A 17,288-nucleotide genomic window follows, 5' to 3' on the forward strand; every position below is an offset into this window, starting at 1 on the left:
TTTTCTCTTGTTTCTTATTTACAAGTTCACTTCTTACAAAACATTCTTTAATTCTTTATGTTGCTGCTTTAAGCTATATAATTTTCACCCTAACAGATATGTACTTGAAGTGCCGTAACCTACAAGGCTGCGGACCAAGTGCGGGAACGTGGGATTAGGGAGGAGAGCTCTTTGTCGGCCGGCACGGACAAGATGGGCCGAATGGCCTCCTTCTGTGCTGTATGATTCTATGATTCATTGATCATCCCATTCCCAAGCTGACTCTGTGTTAACACCTCAGACGAGCCATCCCACGTAGGGTTACTCCCTCAACCTGTTCTCCCGGTTACAGAACCAGTTTGTGTCTCTCAGGAATGCCCAAGCCTCTGTTGTCTGGGCACCAACTCACTCGTGACCTCACATGTTGCCAACAAGTCTGCTGCCTGACCAGTTTGCAGTGTTATTAGGTCTGTGGGTCTCTTAGCAACCACCTCCCTTATCTAGGCAAAGGGCTCATCTCCTGACTTTGGGTGTTATCATTCCAAACTTCAGCATTCTCTGTCTTTTAGCTTCAATCTGTCTGTGTCCACCCAGTGACAACACTGAGCTCCTCCCTCCAACCACGGACACTCGCCCTCTTGCTGAGAAAGAAAGACTTGCATTTATATAGCGCCTTTCACAACCTCAGGACGTCCCAGAGCACTTTACAGCCACTGAAGAACCTCTGAAGTGTAGTCACTGTTGTAATGTAGGAAACGTAGCAGCCAATTGGCGCACAGCAAGCTCCCACAAACAGCAATGTGACAATGACCAGATAATCTATTTCAGTGATGTTGATTGAGGGATAAATATTGGCCCCAGGACACCGGGGAGAACTCCCCTGTTCTTCTTCAATGTAGTGCCATGGGATCTTTTACATCCACCTGAAAGAGCAGACGGGCCCTCGGTTTAACATCTCATCCGAAAGACGGCACCTCTGACAGCGCAGCACTCTCTCAGTACTGGAGTGTCAGCCTAGATTTTTATGCTCAAGTCTCTGGACTGGGACTTGAACCCACGACCTTCTGACTCAGAGGTGAGAGTGCTGCCCACTGAGCTAAAGTGCCTGGAGCTAAGCCAGCTGGGATACTTGACATAGGATTACATCGGATATACGGCAGAGAAACAGGCCATTCGGCCCAACCAATCCATGCCGGTGTTTATGCTCCACTCGAGCCTCCTCCCGTCTTTCCTCATCTAAATCTATCAGCATAACCCTCGATTCCCTTCTCCCCCATATGCTTGTCCAGCCTCCCCTTAAATGCATCGATACTATTCGCTTCAACCACTCCCTGTGGCAGCGAGTTCCACATTCTCACCACTCTCTGGGTAAAGAAGTTTCTTCTGAATTCCCTATTGGATTTCTTGGTGACTATCTTATATTGAGGCCTCTAGTTATGCTCTTCCCCACAAGTGGAAACATTCTCTCTGTATCCACTCTATCAACATTTTTCATAATTTTAAAGACCTCTATTAGGTCACCCCTCAGCCTTGTGTTTTCAAGAGAAAAGAGACCCAGCCTGTTCATCCTTTCCTGATATGTATACCCTCGCATTTCTGGTATCATCCTTGTAAATCTTCTCTGCACCCTCTCCAGTGCCTCTATATCCTTTTTATAATATGGCGACCAGAACTGTACGCAGTACTCTAAGTGTGGTCTAACCAAGGTTCAATACAGGTTTAGCATAACTTCACTACTTTTCAATTCTATCCCTCTAGAAATAAACCCTAGTGCTTGGTTTGCTTTTTTGATGGCCTTGCTAACCTGTGTCGCAACTTTTAGTGATTTGTGTATTTGTACTCCGAGATCCCTATGTTCCTCTACCCCACCTCAACTCGCACCCTCCAAGTGATAAGTGACCTCCCCATTCTTCCTACCAAAATGTAATACCTCACATTTATCTGTTCAGCCTTGGTCACTCTGCAAAAACTCTGAAATGTTTAATAATGAAATCAGGGAGTCAAAAAGCTCAGGTGAGGCAGTTTAAAAAGACAGTCCCTGACCAGAGATTGCTGGATGCTGACACTCGGTGCTCACGAGGATAGAATGTCCCATTCCCCAGGCACGGACATCCAGCACCTTGATCACAGCAACAATTCACAAAACAGTGGCAATATAACTTGGAGCAGAGACGGTTAAGTGGAGCTGTGATCGAGGTGCTCAAAATTATGAGGGGTTTTGATCGCGCAAACAAGGAGAAGCTGTTGTCACTGGCAGGAGGGACGGTAACGAGAGGATACAGATTTCAGATCATTGGCAAAAGTATCAAGAGAGGAAATGAGGAGACTTTTTTTACACAGCGAATTGTGATGATCTGGAATGCACTGCCTGAATGGGAGGTGGAAGCAGATTCAATAGTAACATTCAAAAGGGAATTGGATATATACTAAAAGCAGAAATTTGCAGGGCAGTGGGACTAATTGCATCGCTCTTTCAGAGAGCCAGCAGCAGCACGATGGGCCGAAAGGCATCCTACTGTGCTCTATGATTCTATAACATCAGCTTCACTCTGCTCACTAGTACTGAGAGAACAGGGAATAATCTTTAAATCCAGCCCAGTTATTGGGGGCTCTTAACATTAACAAGCCCCAGTTGCCTGAATTAACATGGACCTGGATGTGATTAAAGGCATCGGAAACAGTGGAATCGACCCACCGCAGTCACACTGTGGACACTCTGGTGTGTCAGCGGGTGGGATACACCAGGGAATCCCTTTCCACACACTGAGGTTGACTCTAATGATCGGGAGTCCCAGGGTTTCAGATACCAGATAATCAAGCTCACAAGAACACAGATTGTCTCTCCAGGCTTTATTAAGAGCGCTGCATAACACAGATCGGGTGATAATTCCCTCAATCTGGAGAATAGAAGTACAGTGGATTCACGCGATCTTCTCGAGTCTGTTCCAACTGACAACGGCTTAAGTGGCCTGTTCTTATACACAAGCTTGGTTACCGCTCAGGAAATGGGATTGTTTGGACCCGTCTGTTGACCGCCTCCTGAACTCCTGCTAATTCAGGGAATTTAGTCCATCTGTGACCAGACTATAACCACAAGCCTGTCTGGTTATCACACCTATACGGTCCGTGAGGTTATTATTAGATTCACACCCAGACGTTGTGCCTTCACTTGTCTGGCACTTCATCCCATAACACGGGTACAGGGGCTCAGTAATGTTTCATTCATCAGAAAAAGACAAAGTACAACAACATACTGGTCAGCTTAATAGAATCTCATCATATTTATGGGGCCATAAATATAAAAGTCACTAATAAATCCAGGAGGGAATTCAGGAGAAAGTTCTTTACCCAGAGAGTGATGAGAATGTGGAACTCACTCCCACAAGGAGTAGTTGAGGTGAATGGTATAGATGTATTTAAGGAGAAGCCAGATAAACATAGGAGAATATGTCGGAGGAGGCTCGTGTGGAGCATAAACCCCAGCATGGACCAGTTGGGCCGAATGGCCTTTTTCTGTGCTGTACATTCGATGTAATAACATGAACAGTCCACCGGCGCGCTCGAGGCCTTCCGTGACCGGTGGGTACCGAAGGGACTGGCGTGCATCATCACCACCGAAAATAGAATTTTAATTTCATTTAAGTTTCCTTTAAACTTTTTTTGTTATGTTACAGGTTTTATTGGTTGAGATGGTTGACTTTTAATAGGCAATTGCCTGTGATAAGGAGAAAAACAAAAATAACCAACAGTCAAATCAAGGGAATCATCAGCACAACAGATTGAAAGATTAAACAGCAGTACAAGAATTTATAAAACATTCATCCATTCCACGTTCATGTCACCCCAGCTGTCTGCAGGGCCCTGCGTTACAGGACAGTGTGAACTCGCTGGTGTCTCAGCAGGTCATTGGAGCGTTTAAAGCTCTTCCCACAGTCAGAACATGTAAACGGTCTCTCATCAGTGCGAACTCGCTGGTGTTGCTTCAGGTCCCCGGATCTTTTAAAGCTCTTCCCACAGTCAGAACATTTAAATGATTTCTCATCAGTGTGAACAAGATGGTGTCGCTTCAGGTCCCCGGAGTATTTAAAGCTCTTCAGACAGACAGAACATTTAAATGGTTTCTCATCAGTGTGAACAAGCTGGTGTGTGGTCAGAGCCCCGGAGCATTTAAAGCTCTTCCCACAGTCAGAACATGTAAAGGCTCTCTCATCAGTGTGAACAAGCTGGTGTTCCTTCAGATCCCCAGAGCGTTTAAAGCTCTTCTGACAGACCGAACATTTAAATGGTTTCTCATCAGTGTGAACAAGCTGGTGTGTGGTCAGAGCTCCAGGTCTTTTAAAGCTCTTCCCACAGTCAGAACATTTAAAGGCTCTCTCATCAGTGTGAACAAGCTGGTGTGTCAGCAGAGTAGATGAATCAGAGAATCCCTTTCCACACACAGAGCAGGGAAATGGCCTCTCCCCAGTGTGAACTCGCTGGTGTCTGGTAAGAACCCTGGAGCTTTTAAAACTCTTCCCACAGTCGGAACATGGAAACGGACTCTCATCGGTGTGAACAAGCTGGTGTTCCCTCAGATCCCCGGAGTGTTTGAAGCTCTTCCCACAGTCAGAACATTTAAATGGTTTCTCATCAGTGTGAACAAGCTGGTGTCTCAGCAGGTGGGATGGATAAACAAATCCCTTCCCACACACGGAGCAGGTGAACGGACTGTCCCCAGGGTGACTGCGCCGATGAACATCTGACGCAGATGGGGAACTGAATCTCTTCCCGCTGTCCCCACCTTTACCCGGTTTCTCCCCGGTGTGATGGTGCACGTGTCTCGCCAAGGCAGGCAATCGGCTGAAGGCGAGTCCACATACGGAACACGTGTGTGGTTTATCTGCGCTGCGATCGCTGCTCTCTCCTCCCATGTGCAAAGGCCGATGATATTCAGGTCCTGATGAATCGAGTGACTCTGTCTGATCCTGAGGTGATGTTTGGTCTGAGCTTCCTGTCTGTAAATGCTCCATTTCTGAAACCCTGTAAAAGGAGTTTAGAAAGTAGTAAGAGGGAGAATGTTGTCTCATGTCGCTCTTTCCCAGCCCAGGGGCAGTGAAGCTGATTTTCAGGCCCCAGTTGCTGTCCCCAGGTGAGAGCAGCTCAGTCAGCACAGAGCTGGGGCTGGAATCTGGGAGAGGGGCCGCAGGCAGCAGGCCTGGCAAAGGGACAATCACTGATTGAATAATAAACAGCGGTAAGGGGACACTAACCTAACATCATATATATCTATAGCTTAAGTAGACAGATTTCAAGCCAAACAATGGGACCGATGGCTGCAATTCCAGTGCCATGCAGTGCCAGTGTTTGTGGGAATTGTAACTGGGTGGCCACCCAGCAGGGTTTGAGGAGGCAAGGCAGTGAAGGAATCCCCCGGGAGTGCGGCGCTCTCAAACCGGTTTTCAGTGCTGAAACATAGAAACATAGAAGATAGGAGCAGGAGTAGGCCATTCGGCCCTTCGAGCCTGCTCCGCCATTCAATGTGATCATGGCTGATCATCCAAATTCAGTACCCTGTCCCTGCCTTTTCCCCATATCACTTGATCCCTTTAGCCTCAAGAAATATATCCAACTCTTTCTTGAATATATTTAATGAACTGGCCTCCACCGCCCTCTGTGGCAGAGAATTCCACAGGTTCACCACTCTCTGGGTGAAGAAATTCCTCCTCATTTCAGTCCTAAATGGCTTACCCCTTATCCTTAGACTATGACCCCTGGTTCTGGACTCCCCGGCCATCATAAACATCCTTCGTGCATCTAGTCTGTCCAGGCCTGACAGAATTTTATAAGTTTCGATAAGATCCCCTCTCAATCTTCTAAACTCCAGTGAGTATAAGCCCAATCGACACAATCTCTCCTCATACGTCATTCCTGCCATCCCAGGTATCAGCCTGGTGAATCTTCGCTGCACTCCCTCCATGACAAGAACATCCTTCCTCAAGTAAGGTGACCAAAACTGCACACAATACTCAAGGTGCGGTCTCACCAAGGCCCTGTACAACTGCAGCAAGACATCCTTGCTCCTGTACTCGAACCCTCTTGCTACGAAGGCCAACATACCATTTTTGCCTTCTTAACCGCCTGCTGCACCTGCATGCTTACCTTCAGCGACTGGTGCACAAGGACACCCAGGTCTCTTTGCACTTCCCCTTCTCCCAATCTATTGCCATTCAAATAATAATCTGCCTTCCTGTTTCTGCCACCAAAGTGGATAACCTCACATTTATCCACATTATAGTGCATTTGCCATGTTTCTGCCCAATCACCCAACCTGTCCAAATCGTACTGGAGTTTCCCGGTGAGGGTGACGACACCTCGGGGGGGGAAGAGTGCAGTCTAGAGTGCATCCACTGCCCTGTGGGCAAGGCCAATTTCAGTGGGATGAGAATGGATCTGGCCCGGGTAAATTGGAATCAAAGATTGGCAGGAAAAACTGTAGAGGAACAATGGGCTGCCTTTAAAGAGGAAATAATTCGGGTACAGTCGAGGTACATTCCCACTAAGGGGAAATGTAGGGCAACTAAAGTCAGAGCTCCCTGGATGACGAAAGAGATAGAGAGCAAGATGAAGCAGAAAAAGAGCGTGTATGACAGATGTCAGGTCGAGAATACATCTGAGAATCAGGCTAAATATAGAAAGTTCAGAGGAGAAGTGAAAAAGAAAATATGAGGGGCAAAGAGAGGGTATGAGAATAGAATGGCAGCTAACATAAAAGGTAATCCAAAAGTCTTCTATAGGCATATAAATAGTAAACGGGTAGTAAGAGGAGGGGTGGGGCCGATTAGAGACCAAAAAGGAGACCTACGCACGGAGGCAGAGGGTAAGGCTGAGGTACTAAATCAGTACTTTGCATCTGTCTTCACCAAGGAAGAAGATGCTGCCATAGACATAGTGAAGGAGGAGGTGGAGGAGATACTGGATGGGATAAAATTGATAAAGACAAGGTACTAGAAAGGCTGGCTGTACTTAAAGTAAATAAGTCACCAGGACCGGATGGGAAGCATCCTAGTACGCTGAGGGAAGTGAAGGAAGAAATTGCGGAGGTACTGGCCATAACCTTCCAAATCCTCATTAGAAACTGGGGTGGTGCCAGAGGACTGGAGAATTGCAAATGTCACACCCTTGTTCAAAAAAGGGTGTAAGGACAAACCCAGCAACCACGGGCCAGTCAGTTTGGCCTCGGCAGTGGGGAAGCATTTAGAAACAAAAATCAGGGACAAAATTAACAGTGTGGATTAATTAAGGAAAGCCAGCACGGATTTGTTAAAGGCAAATCGTGTTTAACCAACTTGATGGAGTTTTTTGATGAGGTAACAGAGAGGGTTGATGAGGGTAATGCGGTTGACGTGGTGTGCATGGATTTCCAAAAGGCGTTCGACAAAGTGCCACATAATAGGCTTACCAGCAAAGTTGGAGCCCATGGAGTAAAAGGGACAGTGGCTGCATGGATAGGGAATTGGCTAAGTGACAGGAAACAGTGAGTAGTGGTGAACGGTTGTTTTTCGGACTGGAGGAAGGTACACAGTGGTGTTCCCCAGGGGTCGGTTCTAGGACCACTGCTTTTCCTGATATATATTAATGACTTGGATGTGGGTGTACAAGGCACAATTTCAAAATTTGCAGATGACACAGAACTTGGAAGTATAGTGAACAGTGAGGAAGATAGTGATAGACTTCAAGTGGACATAGACAGGCTGGTGGAATGGGCGGACACGTGGCAGATTAAATTTAATGCAGAAAAATGTGAAGTGATACATTTTGGTAGAAAGAATGAGGAGAGGAAATATAAACTAAAGGGTACAATCCTAAAGTGGGTGCATGAACAGAGAGACCTGGGGGTATATGTGCACAAATCATTGAAGGTGGCAGGGCAGGTTGAGAAAGCAGTTAAAAAAGCTTACGGGAATCTGGGCTTCATGAATAGAGGTATAGAGTACAAAAGTGTGAAATTATGATGAAACTGTATAAAACACTGGTTCGGCCTCAACTGGAGTATTGTGTCCAATCCTGGGCACCGCACTTTAGGAAGGATGTGAAGGCCTTAGAGAGGGTGCAGAAAAGATTTACGAGAATGATTCCAGGGATGAGGGGCTTCAGTTACATTGATAGACTGGAGAAGCTGGGGTTGTTCTCCTTGGAGCAGAGAAGATTGAGAGGAGATTTGATAGAGGTGTTCAAAATCAAGAGGGGTCTGGACAGAGTAGATGGAGAGAAACTCTTCCAATTGGCAGAGGGGTCGAGAACCAGAGGACACAGATTTAAGGTGATTGACAAAAGAACCAAAGGTGACATGAGGAAAAACTTTTTTCTGCAGCGAGTGGTTAGGATCTGGAATGCACTGCCTGAAAGGGTGGTGGAGGCAGATTCAATCACCGCTTTCAAAAGGGAATTGGATAAGTACCTGAAAGAGAAATATTGCAAGACTTCAGATTCCTGGGGCAGGAGGGACCAGTTCTGGGGCAGGAGGGACCTGTCCAAGGTGGACGGGTTGCACCTCAACAGAGCTGGGACCAATGTCCTCATGGGACGGTTAACTAGTGCTGTGGGGGAGGGTTTAAATTAATTTGACAGGGGGATGGGCACCAGGATGAAACACTAGAGAGGAGAAACAAGGTGAAGAGAGGACTGGGAGAGAAAAATAGCACTAGAGGGACAGAATTGCTGGTCATCTTCCAAAATTCGATAGACTCTGGAACAGTTCCCATGGATTGGAGGGTAGCTAATGTTACCCCACTATTCAAAAAAGGTGGTAGAGATAAAACGGGAAATTGTAGACCGGTAAGCCTGACATCGGTAGTGGGGAAAATGCTAGAGTCCATTATAAAAGATGTAATCGCAGAGCACTTGGAAAACAGTGACAGGATCGGACAAAGTCAACATGGATTTACAAAAGGTAAATCGTGCTTGACTAATCTACTGGAATTTTTTGAGGATGTAACTGGTAGAATAGATAAGGGAGAACAAGTGGATGTGGTGTATTTGGAATTTCAGAAGGCTTTCAATAAGGTCACGCATAAGAGATTAGCATGTAAAGTTAAGGCACATGGGATTGGGGGCAAGGTACTGACTTGGATAAAGAACTGGTTGGCAGGCAGGAAGCAAAGAGTTGGAATAAACAGCTCTTTTTCCGAGCGGCAGGCAGTGACTAGTGGGGTACCGCAGGGATCGGTCCTAGGACCCCAGCTGTTCACAATATATATAAATGATCTAGGCGAGGGAACTAGATGTAATATCTCCAGGTTTGCAGACGACACAAAGCTGGGTGGGCGTGTGTGCTGTGAGGAGGATGCCGAGAAACTCCAGTATGATTTGGACAGGTTGGGTGATTGGGCAGAAGCATGGCAGATGCAGTATAATGTGGATAAATGCGAGGTTATCCACTTTGGTGGCAAAAACAAGGCGGCAGATTATTATCTGAACGGCAATAGATTGGGAGAAGGGGAAGTGCAGCGAGACCTGGGCGTCCTTGTGCACCAGTCGCTGAAGGTAAGCATGCAGGTGCAGCAGGCGGTTAAGAAGGCAAATGGTAGGTTGGCCTTTGTAGCGAGAGGGTTTGAGTACAGGAACAAGGATGTCTTGCTGCAGTTGTACAGGGCCTTGGTGAGACCACTTCTTGAGTACTGTGTGCAGTTTTGATCACCTTATCTGAGGAAGGATGTTCTTGCCATGGAGGGAGTGCAGCGAAGATTCACCAGACTGATACCTGGGATGGCAGGAATGACGTATGAGGAGAGATTGGGTCGATTGGGCTTATCCTCGCTGGAGTTCAGAAGAATGAGAGGGGATCGCATTGAAACTTATAAAATTCTAACAGGACTGGACAGACTAGATGCAGGAAGGATGTTCCCGATGGTCGGGGAGTCCAGAACCAGGGGTCACAGTCTAAGGATAAGGAGTAAGCCATTTAGGACAGAGATGAGGAGGAATTTCTTCACCCAGAGATTGGTGAACCTGTGGAATTCTCTACCACAGAAGGCAGTGGAGGCCAGTTCATTAAATATATTCAAGAAGGAGTTGGATATATTTCTTAAGGCTAAAGGGATCAAGGGATATGGGGAGAAGGCAGGGACAGGGTACTGAATTTGGATGATCAGCCATGATCTCATTGAATGGCGGAGCAGGCTCGAGGGGCCGAATGGCCTACTCCTGCTCCTATCTTCTATGTTTCTATGAACCCCAGGACCAGGCCCCTATAGGGAATAGGTATGCAGATCTAGCCGCAAAACTAGCTGCGGAAGACATGCAACCAGAGGACGCGTTCAAAAACGAAATAAATATGGTCATGATAGTCAGTGGGGTACAGGAAGTGAATATAATGGAGCTACAAGAAAATATTAGTAAAGAGAAAAAGGAGAAATGGAGACAAGCAAGCGCGCAATTACAAGTTGGAATTTGGAAATGGGGCCCACGTAACCAGGTGGTGGCACCGGAATGTTGCAGACAACAACTGATGGCGCTATACCATGGTGTAACACAGACTGGCAGAACTAACATGTTGCACCTACTGACACAGTACTGGTGGTGGCCAAAAATAGGTCAGGAAGTAGCGAAATATTACCACCGCTGTATAATATGCGCAAGAATAATGTAGGACAGAGATGTAGAGTTAGAGTAGCAAACCAACCCAGGCCCCAAGGACCCTGGGAAAACTTACAAATTGACTTTACCGGCCCCTTAGTGCAGGACCGGGGGAAGAAATATTGCCTGGTAATAATTGACCAATTTACCAGGTGGGTGGAAGCCTTTGCCACCCGAGATTGCTCTGCAAAAACAGTTGCACTAATATTGGCTACCGAGGTTACACCCCGTTGGGGAGTGCCTCTGCAAATTGACTCAGACAACGGCACTCATTTCACCGGCAAAATAATGAAAGAAATCTGTAAGCTGCTACATGTGACACAAAAATATCACATACCATATCACCCCCAGAGCTCGGGGATGGTAGAAAGAATGAATAGGGCACTGAAAAACACTCTGACAAAAGTCATCCAAGAAACAGGGAAGGGATGGTCGGAATTATTACCCAGCATACTAATGAGGCTGCGAGCCACCCCAGGACGAACGACCGGACTGTCCCCTATGAATTAATGACAGGACGAGCTATGAGACAGCCAGAGGATTTGGCTGGAGGGGTGGGAGAACCAGGACCAGTACAAGATAGATTAAGGCGATACTTAGTACAACTAAATCAGGAGGTACAAGCACTAAATATAGAAGTGAGGAAACAACAACAGATTAAAGATCTAGAAAGGCAGAATGCTGGACTTAAACCAGATGAGTTGCCCAGAATCGGTCAACAAGTAATGACGCAAGTTATCGGAAGAAAGGGAATGGGGCCCGTTGGATGGGGCCATGTACTGTATTAATGACAAGTGATACGTGTGATTGTCTACAGGAACCGACAGGTATGCAATGGAAGCAATGGACCCAGGTGAAACCATTTAACACTAAAGACCCCCATTCTACCCTCTCCTCTAGGGGAAAGAGCTCAGAAGACAACCAGACCTCTGTTTAAATTACAGATAAACATGGATCCAGTCGACCCTTTATATCAGAGGGTCCGCCTCGGGGAGAAGAAGCTCTCCCGGTTTACCCTTACACCTGAGAACTCATTTTTAATGTGGAAGCAAGTCATCCTCGGTTCCGAGGGACTGCCTAAGAAGAAAGAAGATATAATTGGAGTAAGACTTCTTTACTCCTGTACTCAAATCCTCTTGTAATGAAGGCCAGCATAACATTTGCCTTCTTAACTGCCTTTCACGACCACCGGACGTCCCAAAATGCTTTTCAGCCAATGAAGTACTTTTGAAGTGTATTCACTGTTGTAATGTGGGCAACGCGGCAGCCAATTTGCGCACAATAAGCTCCCACAAACAGCAATATGACAATGACCAGATAATCTGTTTTTTCATCATGATGATTGAGGGATAAATATTGGGCTCAAAACACCGGGGATAACTTCTTCGAAATAGCACCACGGGATCTTTTACATCCACCTGAGGAGGCAGATGGGGGCCTCGGTTTAACGTCTCATCCGTAGGACGGCTTCTCCGACACTGCAGCGCTCCTTCATTACTGCCCCTCCGACAATGCAGTGCTCCCTCAGTACTGCCCCTCCGACAGTGCGGCTCTCCCTCAGTACTGCCCCGCCGACAGTGCGGCGCTCCCTTAGTACTGCCCCGCCGACAGTGCGGCGCTCCCTCAGCGCTGCCCCTCCGACAGTGCGGCGCTCCCTCAGTACTGACCCTCCAACAGTGTGGCGCTCCCTCAGCGCTGCCCCTCCGACAGTGCGGCGCTCCCTCAGTACTGCCCCTCCGACAGTGTGGCGCTCCCTCAGTACTGCCCCTCTGACAGTGCGGCGCTCCCTCAGTACTGACCCTCCGGCAGTGCAGCGCTCCCTCAGCGCTGCCTCTCCGACAGTGCGGCGCTCCCTCAGTACTGCCCCTCCGACAGTGCGGCACTCCCTCAGTACTGACCCTCCGACAGTGCGGCGCTCCCTCAGTACTGCCCCCCCGACAGTGCGGCGCTCCCTCAGCACTGCCCCTCCGACAGTGCGGCGCTCCCTCAGTACTGCCCCCCCGACAGTGCGGCGCTCCCTCAGCACTGACCCTCCGACAGTGCGGCGATCCCTCAGTACTGCCCCCCCGACAGTGCGGCGCTCCCTCAGTACTGCCCCTCCGACAGTGCGGCGCTCCCTCAGCACTGCACTGGAGTGTCAGCCTCGCTTTATGTGCTCAATTCCCTGGAGCGGGATTTGAACCCACAACCTTCTGACTCTGCTATCCACTGAGCCACAGCTGACTCCAGTCTTTTACACAGTTTCATCATAACTTCCTTGCTTTTGCACTCTACGCCTCTCCTAAAGCAGGGGAGTTATGATGAATTGTTAAACAGTTTTTTTTGCAGAGTGACCAAGGCTGTCTGTAGGAAACAATTGTGCATTTGAAAGAAGCTTGTATTGTGCAGCTTGTGCCCCTTTGCCAGGCCCGCTGCCTGCGGCCCCTCTCCCAGATTCCAGCCCCAGCTCTGTGCTGACTGAGCTGCTCTCACCTGGGGACAGCGCGTCACAATCGGCCCCAGCGCACCTGAGCTGGAGAGGAGGCCCCGCCCCCTTGCCGCGCCGCCATTGGTTGGAGGACCAGGCCGCCCAGTTCAGTCCTCCCACCTCAGCCCTCGTCCTATTGGTCAGAGCTCCCGTCAGTCACTGGCCGGGCCGGCCTCCATCCACCTGATTGGGCCTCTTCCTCTGATGACATCACAATCGGGCCCCAGCCCACCAGAAATAACTGGCAGTTAGAAAGATTACCTGTAATCATCTGTCATTATTCTCTGACTATATAAGCTGTGACTTTATGCATCTCTCCATGTCACCTGACGAAGGAGCAGCGCTCCGAAAGCTTGAGATTTCAAATAAAACTGTTGGACTATAACCTGGTGTTGTGTGACTTCTTACAATCCTTTACTAGGACATTTTTTTATTAATCCTGTCTCATTACACAGGACCAGATCTAAGATTGCCTGCCCCTGGTTGGTTCAGTAACATACTGCTCAAGGAACCCATCCCTAATGCACTCTATGAACTCTTCCTCAAGGCTGCCCTGCTCAATTTGATTTGTTCAGTCAATATGAAAGTTAAAATCTCCCATGATTATAGCTGTTCCCTTATTACAAGCCCCAACTATTTCCTGATTTATACTCCGACCAATAGAGTTGCAACTGTTAGGAAGCCTATAGACTACGCCCACTAGTGACTTTTTCCCCTTATTATTCCTTATTTCCACCCAAACCGTTTCACTATCCTGATCCTTTGACCCAATATCATTTCTCACTATTGCAGTGATTCCATCCTTTATTAACACAGCCACCCCACCTCTTTTTCCTTCCTGTCTGTCCTTCCTAATAGTCAAATACCCCTGGATGTTTAGTTCCCAGTCATGGTCACCCTTCAGCCATGTCTCCGCAATGGCCACCAGATGATACCCATGTGTAGTTATTTGTACCGTCAACTCGTCTATTTTGTTACGAATGCTGCGTGCATTCAGATAAAGAACTTTTAAATATGTTTTGTGACAATTTATTCCTGCTTTTACCCTCTTTACTACTTTACCTTTATTTTTATATATTCTGTCCCTTCCTGATACGCCCTGGTTTTTAATTCCCCCACTGCTACCTTGCTCTATTGCCTTCTCCGCTGACATTTTTATTTTTCGCTCTCTTGAAACCTCCCCCCCCACTAATTAGTTTAAAGCCCTCTCTACAGCCCTAGTTATTCGATTCACCAGGATTCTAGTCCCAGCACTGGCCAAGTGAAGTCCGTCCCAATGGAACAGCTCTCTCCTGTCCCAGTACTGGTGCCAGTGTCCCAAGAAGCAAAACCCATTTCTCACACACCAGTCTTTGAGCCACGCATTTAACTCTCTGATTTTATTTACCCTAGCCAAATTTGCTCCTGAGGGCAGGTACATAAGAACATAAGAAGTAGGAGCAGGAGTAGGCCATACGGCCCCTTGGGCCTGCTCCACCATTCAATAGGATCATGGCTGATCCGAATCTAGACTCACGTCCACTTCCCTGCCCGCTCCCCGTAACCCCGAATTCCCTTATCTGCTAGGAAACTGTCTATCTCCATTTTAAATTTATTTAATGTCGCAGCTTCCGCAGCTCTCTGGGGTAGCAAATTCCATAGATTTACTACCCTCTGAGTGAAGAAGTTTCTCCTCATCTCAGTTTGGAAAGGGCAGCCCCTTATTCTTAGATTATGCCCCCTAGTTCTAGTCTCACCCATCAGTGGAAACATCCTCACCGCATCCACCCGATCAAGACCCCTCACAATCTTATATGTTTCGATAAGATCGCCTCTCATTCTTCTGAACTCCAATGAGTAGATTCCCAACCTACTCAACCTTTCCTCATACGTCAACCCCCTCATCTCTGGAATCAACCGAGTGAACCTTCTCTGAACCGCCTCGAGAGCAAGTATATCTTTTCTTAAATATGGAAACCAAAACTGCACGCAGTATTCCAGGTGTGGCCTCACCAATACCCTGTATAACTGCAGCAAGACTTCCCTGATTTTATACTCCATCCCCCTCGAAATAAAAGCCAAGATTCCATTGGCCTTCCTGATCACCTGCTGTACCTGCATACTAACTTTTTGTGTTTCATGCACCAGGACCCCCAGATCCCTTTGTACTGTAGCACTTTGCAGTTTCTCTCCATTTAGATAATAACTTGCTCTTTGATTTTTTCTGCCAAAGTGCATAACCTCACACTTTCCAACATTATATTGCATCTGCCAAATCTCTGCCCACTCACTTAGCCTGTCTATGTCCTTCTGCTGTTTTTTTATGTCCTCCTCACTCACTGCTTTCCCTCCCATCTTTGTATCGTCAGCAAACTTGGATACGTTGCACTCGGTCCCTTCCTCCAAATCGTTAATATAGATTGTAAAGAGTTGGGGTCCCAGCGCTGACCCCTGCGGAACACCACTAGTTACTGACTGCCAACCCGAGAATGAACCATTTATCCCAACTCTCTCTTTTCTGTTAGATAGCCAATCTTCCACCCATGCCAGTATATTACCCCCAATCCCATGATTTCTTATCTTGTGCAGTAATCTTTTGTGTGGAACCTTGTCAAATGCCTTTTGGAAGTCCAAATACATTACATCCACTGGTTCCCCTTTATCCACCCTGTTTGTTACATCCTCAAAGAATTTGAGCAAATTTGTCAAACATGACTTCCCCTTCATAAAACCATGCTGACTCTGTCCTATTAAATTATGTTTATCCAAATGCTCTGTTACTGTTTCCTTAATAATGGACACCAACATTTTGCCAACCACAGATGTTAGGCTAACTGGTCTATAGTTCCCAGCTTTTGTCTACTTCCCTTCTTAAATAAGGGCATTACATTAGCAGTTTTCCAATCTGCTGGGACCTTTCCTGAGTCCCCCACCATTGCCCCCTGTACAGCACGGGTTAGATACAGAGTAAAGCTCCCTCTACACTGTCCCATCAAACACTCCCAGGGCAGGTACAGCACGGGTTAGATACAGAGTAAAGCTCCCTCTACACTGTCCCATCAAACACTCCCAGGGCAGGTACAGCACGGGTTAGATACAGAGTAAAGCTCCCTCTACACTGTCCCATCAAACACTCCCAGGGCAGGTACAGCACGGGTTAGATACAGAGTAAAGCTCCCTCTACACTGTCCCATCAAACACTCCCAGGGCAGGTACAGCACGGGTTAGATACAGAGTAAAGCTCCCTCTACACTGTCCCATCAAACACTCCCAGGGCAGGTACAGCACGGGTTAGATACAGAGTAAAGCTCCCTCTACACTGTCCCATCAAACACTCCCAGGGCAGGTACAGCACAGGTTAGATACAGAGTAAAGCTCCCTCTACATTGTCCCATCAAACACTCCCAGGGCAGGTACAGCACGGGTTAGATACAGAGTAAAGCTCCCTCTACATTGTCCCATCAAACACTCCCAGGGCAGGTACAGCACGGGTTAGATACTGAGTAAAGCTCCCTCGAGACTGTCCCATCAAACACTCCCAGGGCAGGTACAGCACGGGTTAGATAGAGAGTAAAGCTCCCTCTACACTGTCCCATCAAACACTCCCAGGGCGGCTACAGCACGGGTTAGATACAGAGTAAAGCTCCCTCTACACTGTCCCATCAAACACTCCCAGGGCAGGTACAGCACGGGTTAGATACAGAGTAAAACTCCCTCTACACTGTCCCATCAAACACTCCCAGGGCAGGTACAGCACGGGTTAGATACAGAGTAAAGCTCCCTCTACACTGTCCCATCAAACACTCCCAGGGCAGGTACAGCACGGGTTAGATACAGAGTAAAGCTCCCTCTACACTGTCCCATCAAACACTCCCAGGGCAGGTACAGCACGGGGTTAGATACAGAGGAAAGCTCCCTCTACACTGTCCCATCAAACACTTCCAGGGCAGGTACAGAACGGGTTAGATACAGAGTAAAGCTCCCTCTACACTGTCCCATCAAACACTGCCAGGGCAGGTACAGCACGGGTTAGATACAGAGTAAAGCTCCCTCTACACTGTCCCATCAAACACTCCCAGGGCAGGTACAGCACGAGTTAGATACAGAGTAAAGCTCCCTCTACACTGTCCCATCAAACACTCCCAGAGCAGGTACAGCACGGGTTAGATACAGAGTAAAGCTCCCTCTACACTGTCCCATCAAACACTCCCAGGGCAGGTACAGCACGGTGTTAGATACAGAGTAAAGC

The 17,288-nt window shown here is 47.6% G+C and overlaps 2 protein-coding genes across 2 annotated transcripts in view; one reads left to right on the forward strand and one right to left on the reverse strand.

Moving 5' to 3' along the window:
- The window catches only part of LOC147084047 (uncharacterized), a 47,828-nt gene extending 42,840 nt beyond the window's left edge, over nucleotides 1–4,988 (reverse strand). The window contains exon 1 of the mRNA XM_085979942.1: nucleotides 3,858–4,988. Within this exon, the coding sequence (XP_085836068.1) occupies nucleotides 3,858–4,988 (1,131 nt within the window). The remainder of the gene's footprint in view (nucleotides 1–3,857) is intronic.
- A 6,561-nt stretch (nucleotides 4,989–11,549) lies between these two features.
- Nucleotides 11,550–17,288, forward strand: part of LOC147084048 (uncharacterized) — a 78,545-nt gene continuing 72,806 nt past the window's right edge. Inside the window, exon 1 of the mRNA XM_085979929.1 lies at nucleotides 11,550–11,696. The gene's annotated coding sequence lies outside the window, so the exon portion shown is untranslated. The remainder of the gene's footprint in view (nucleotides 11,697–17,288) is intronic.

This window comes from Somniosus microcephalus, unplaced genomic scaffold (genome assembly GCF_052327205.1).
Source record: "Somniosus microcephalus isolate GS21.2 unplaced genomic scaffold, FLI_Smic_1.0 scaffold4, whole genome shotgun sequence".
In the NCBI taxonomy this organism is placed as follows: Eukaryota; Metazoa; Chordata; class Chondrichthyes; order Squaliformes; family Somniosidae; genus Somniosus; species Somniosus microcephalus.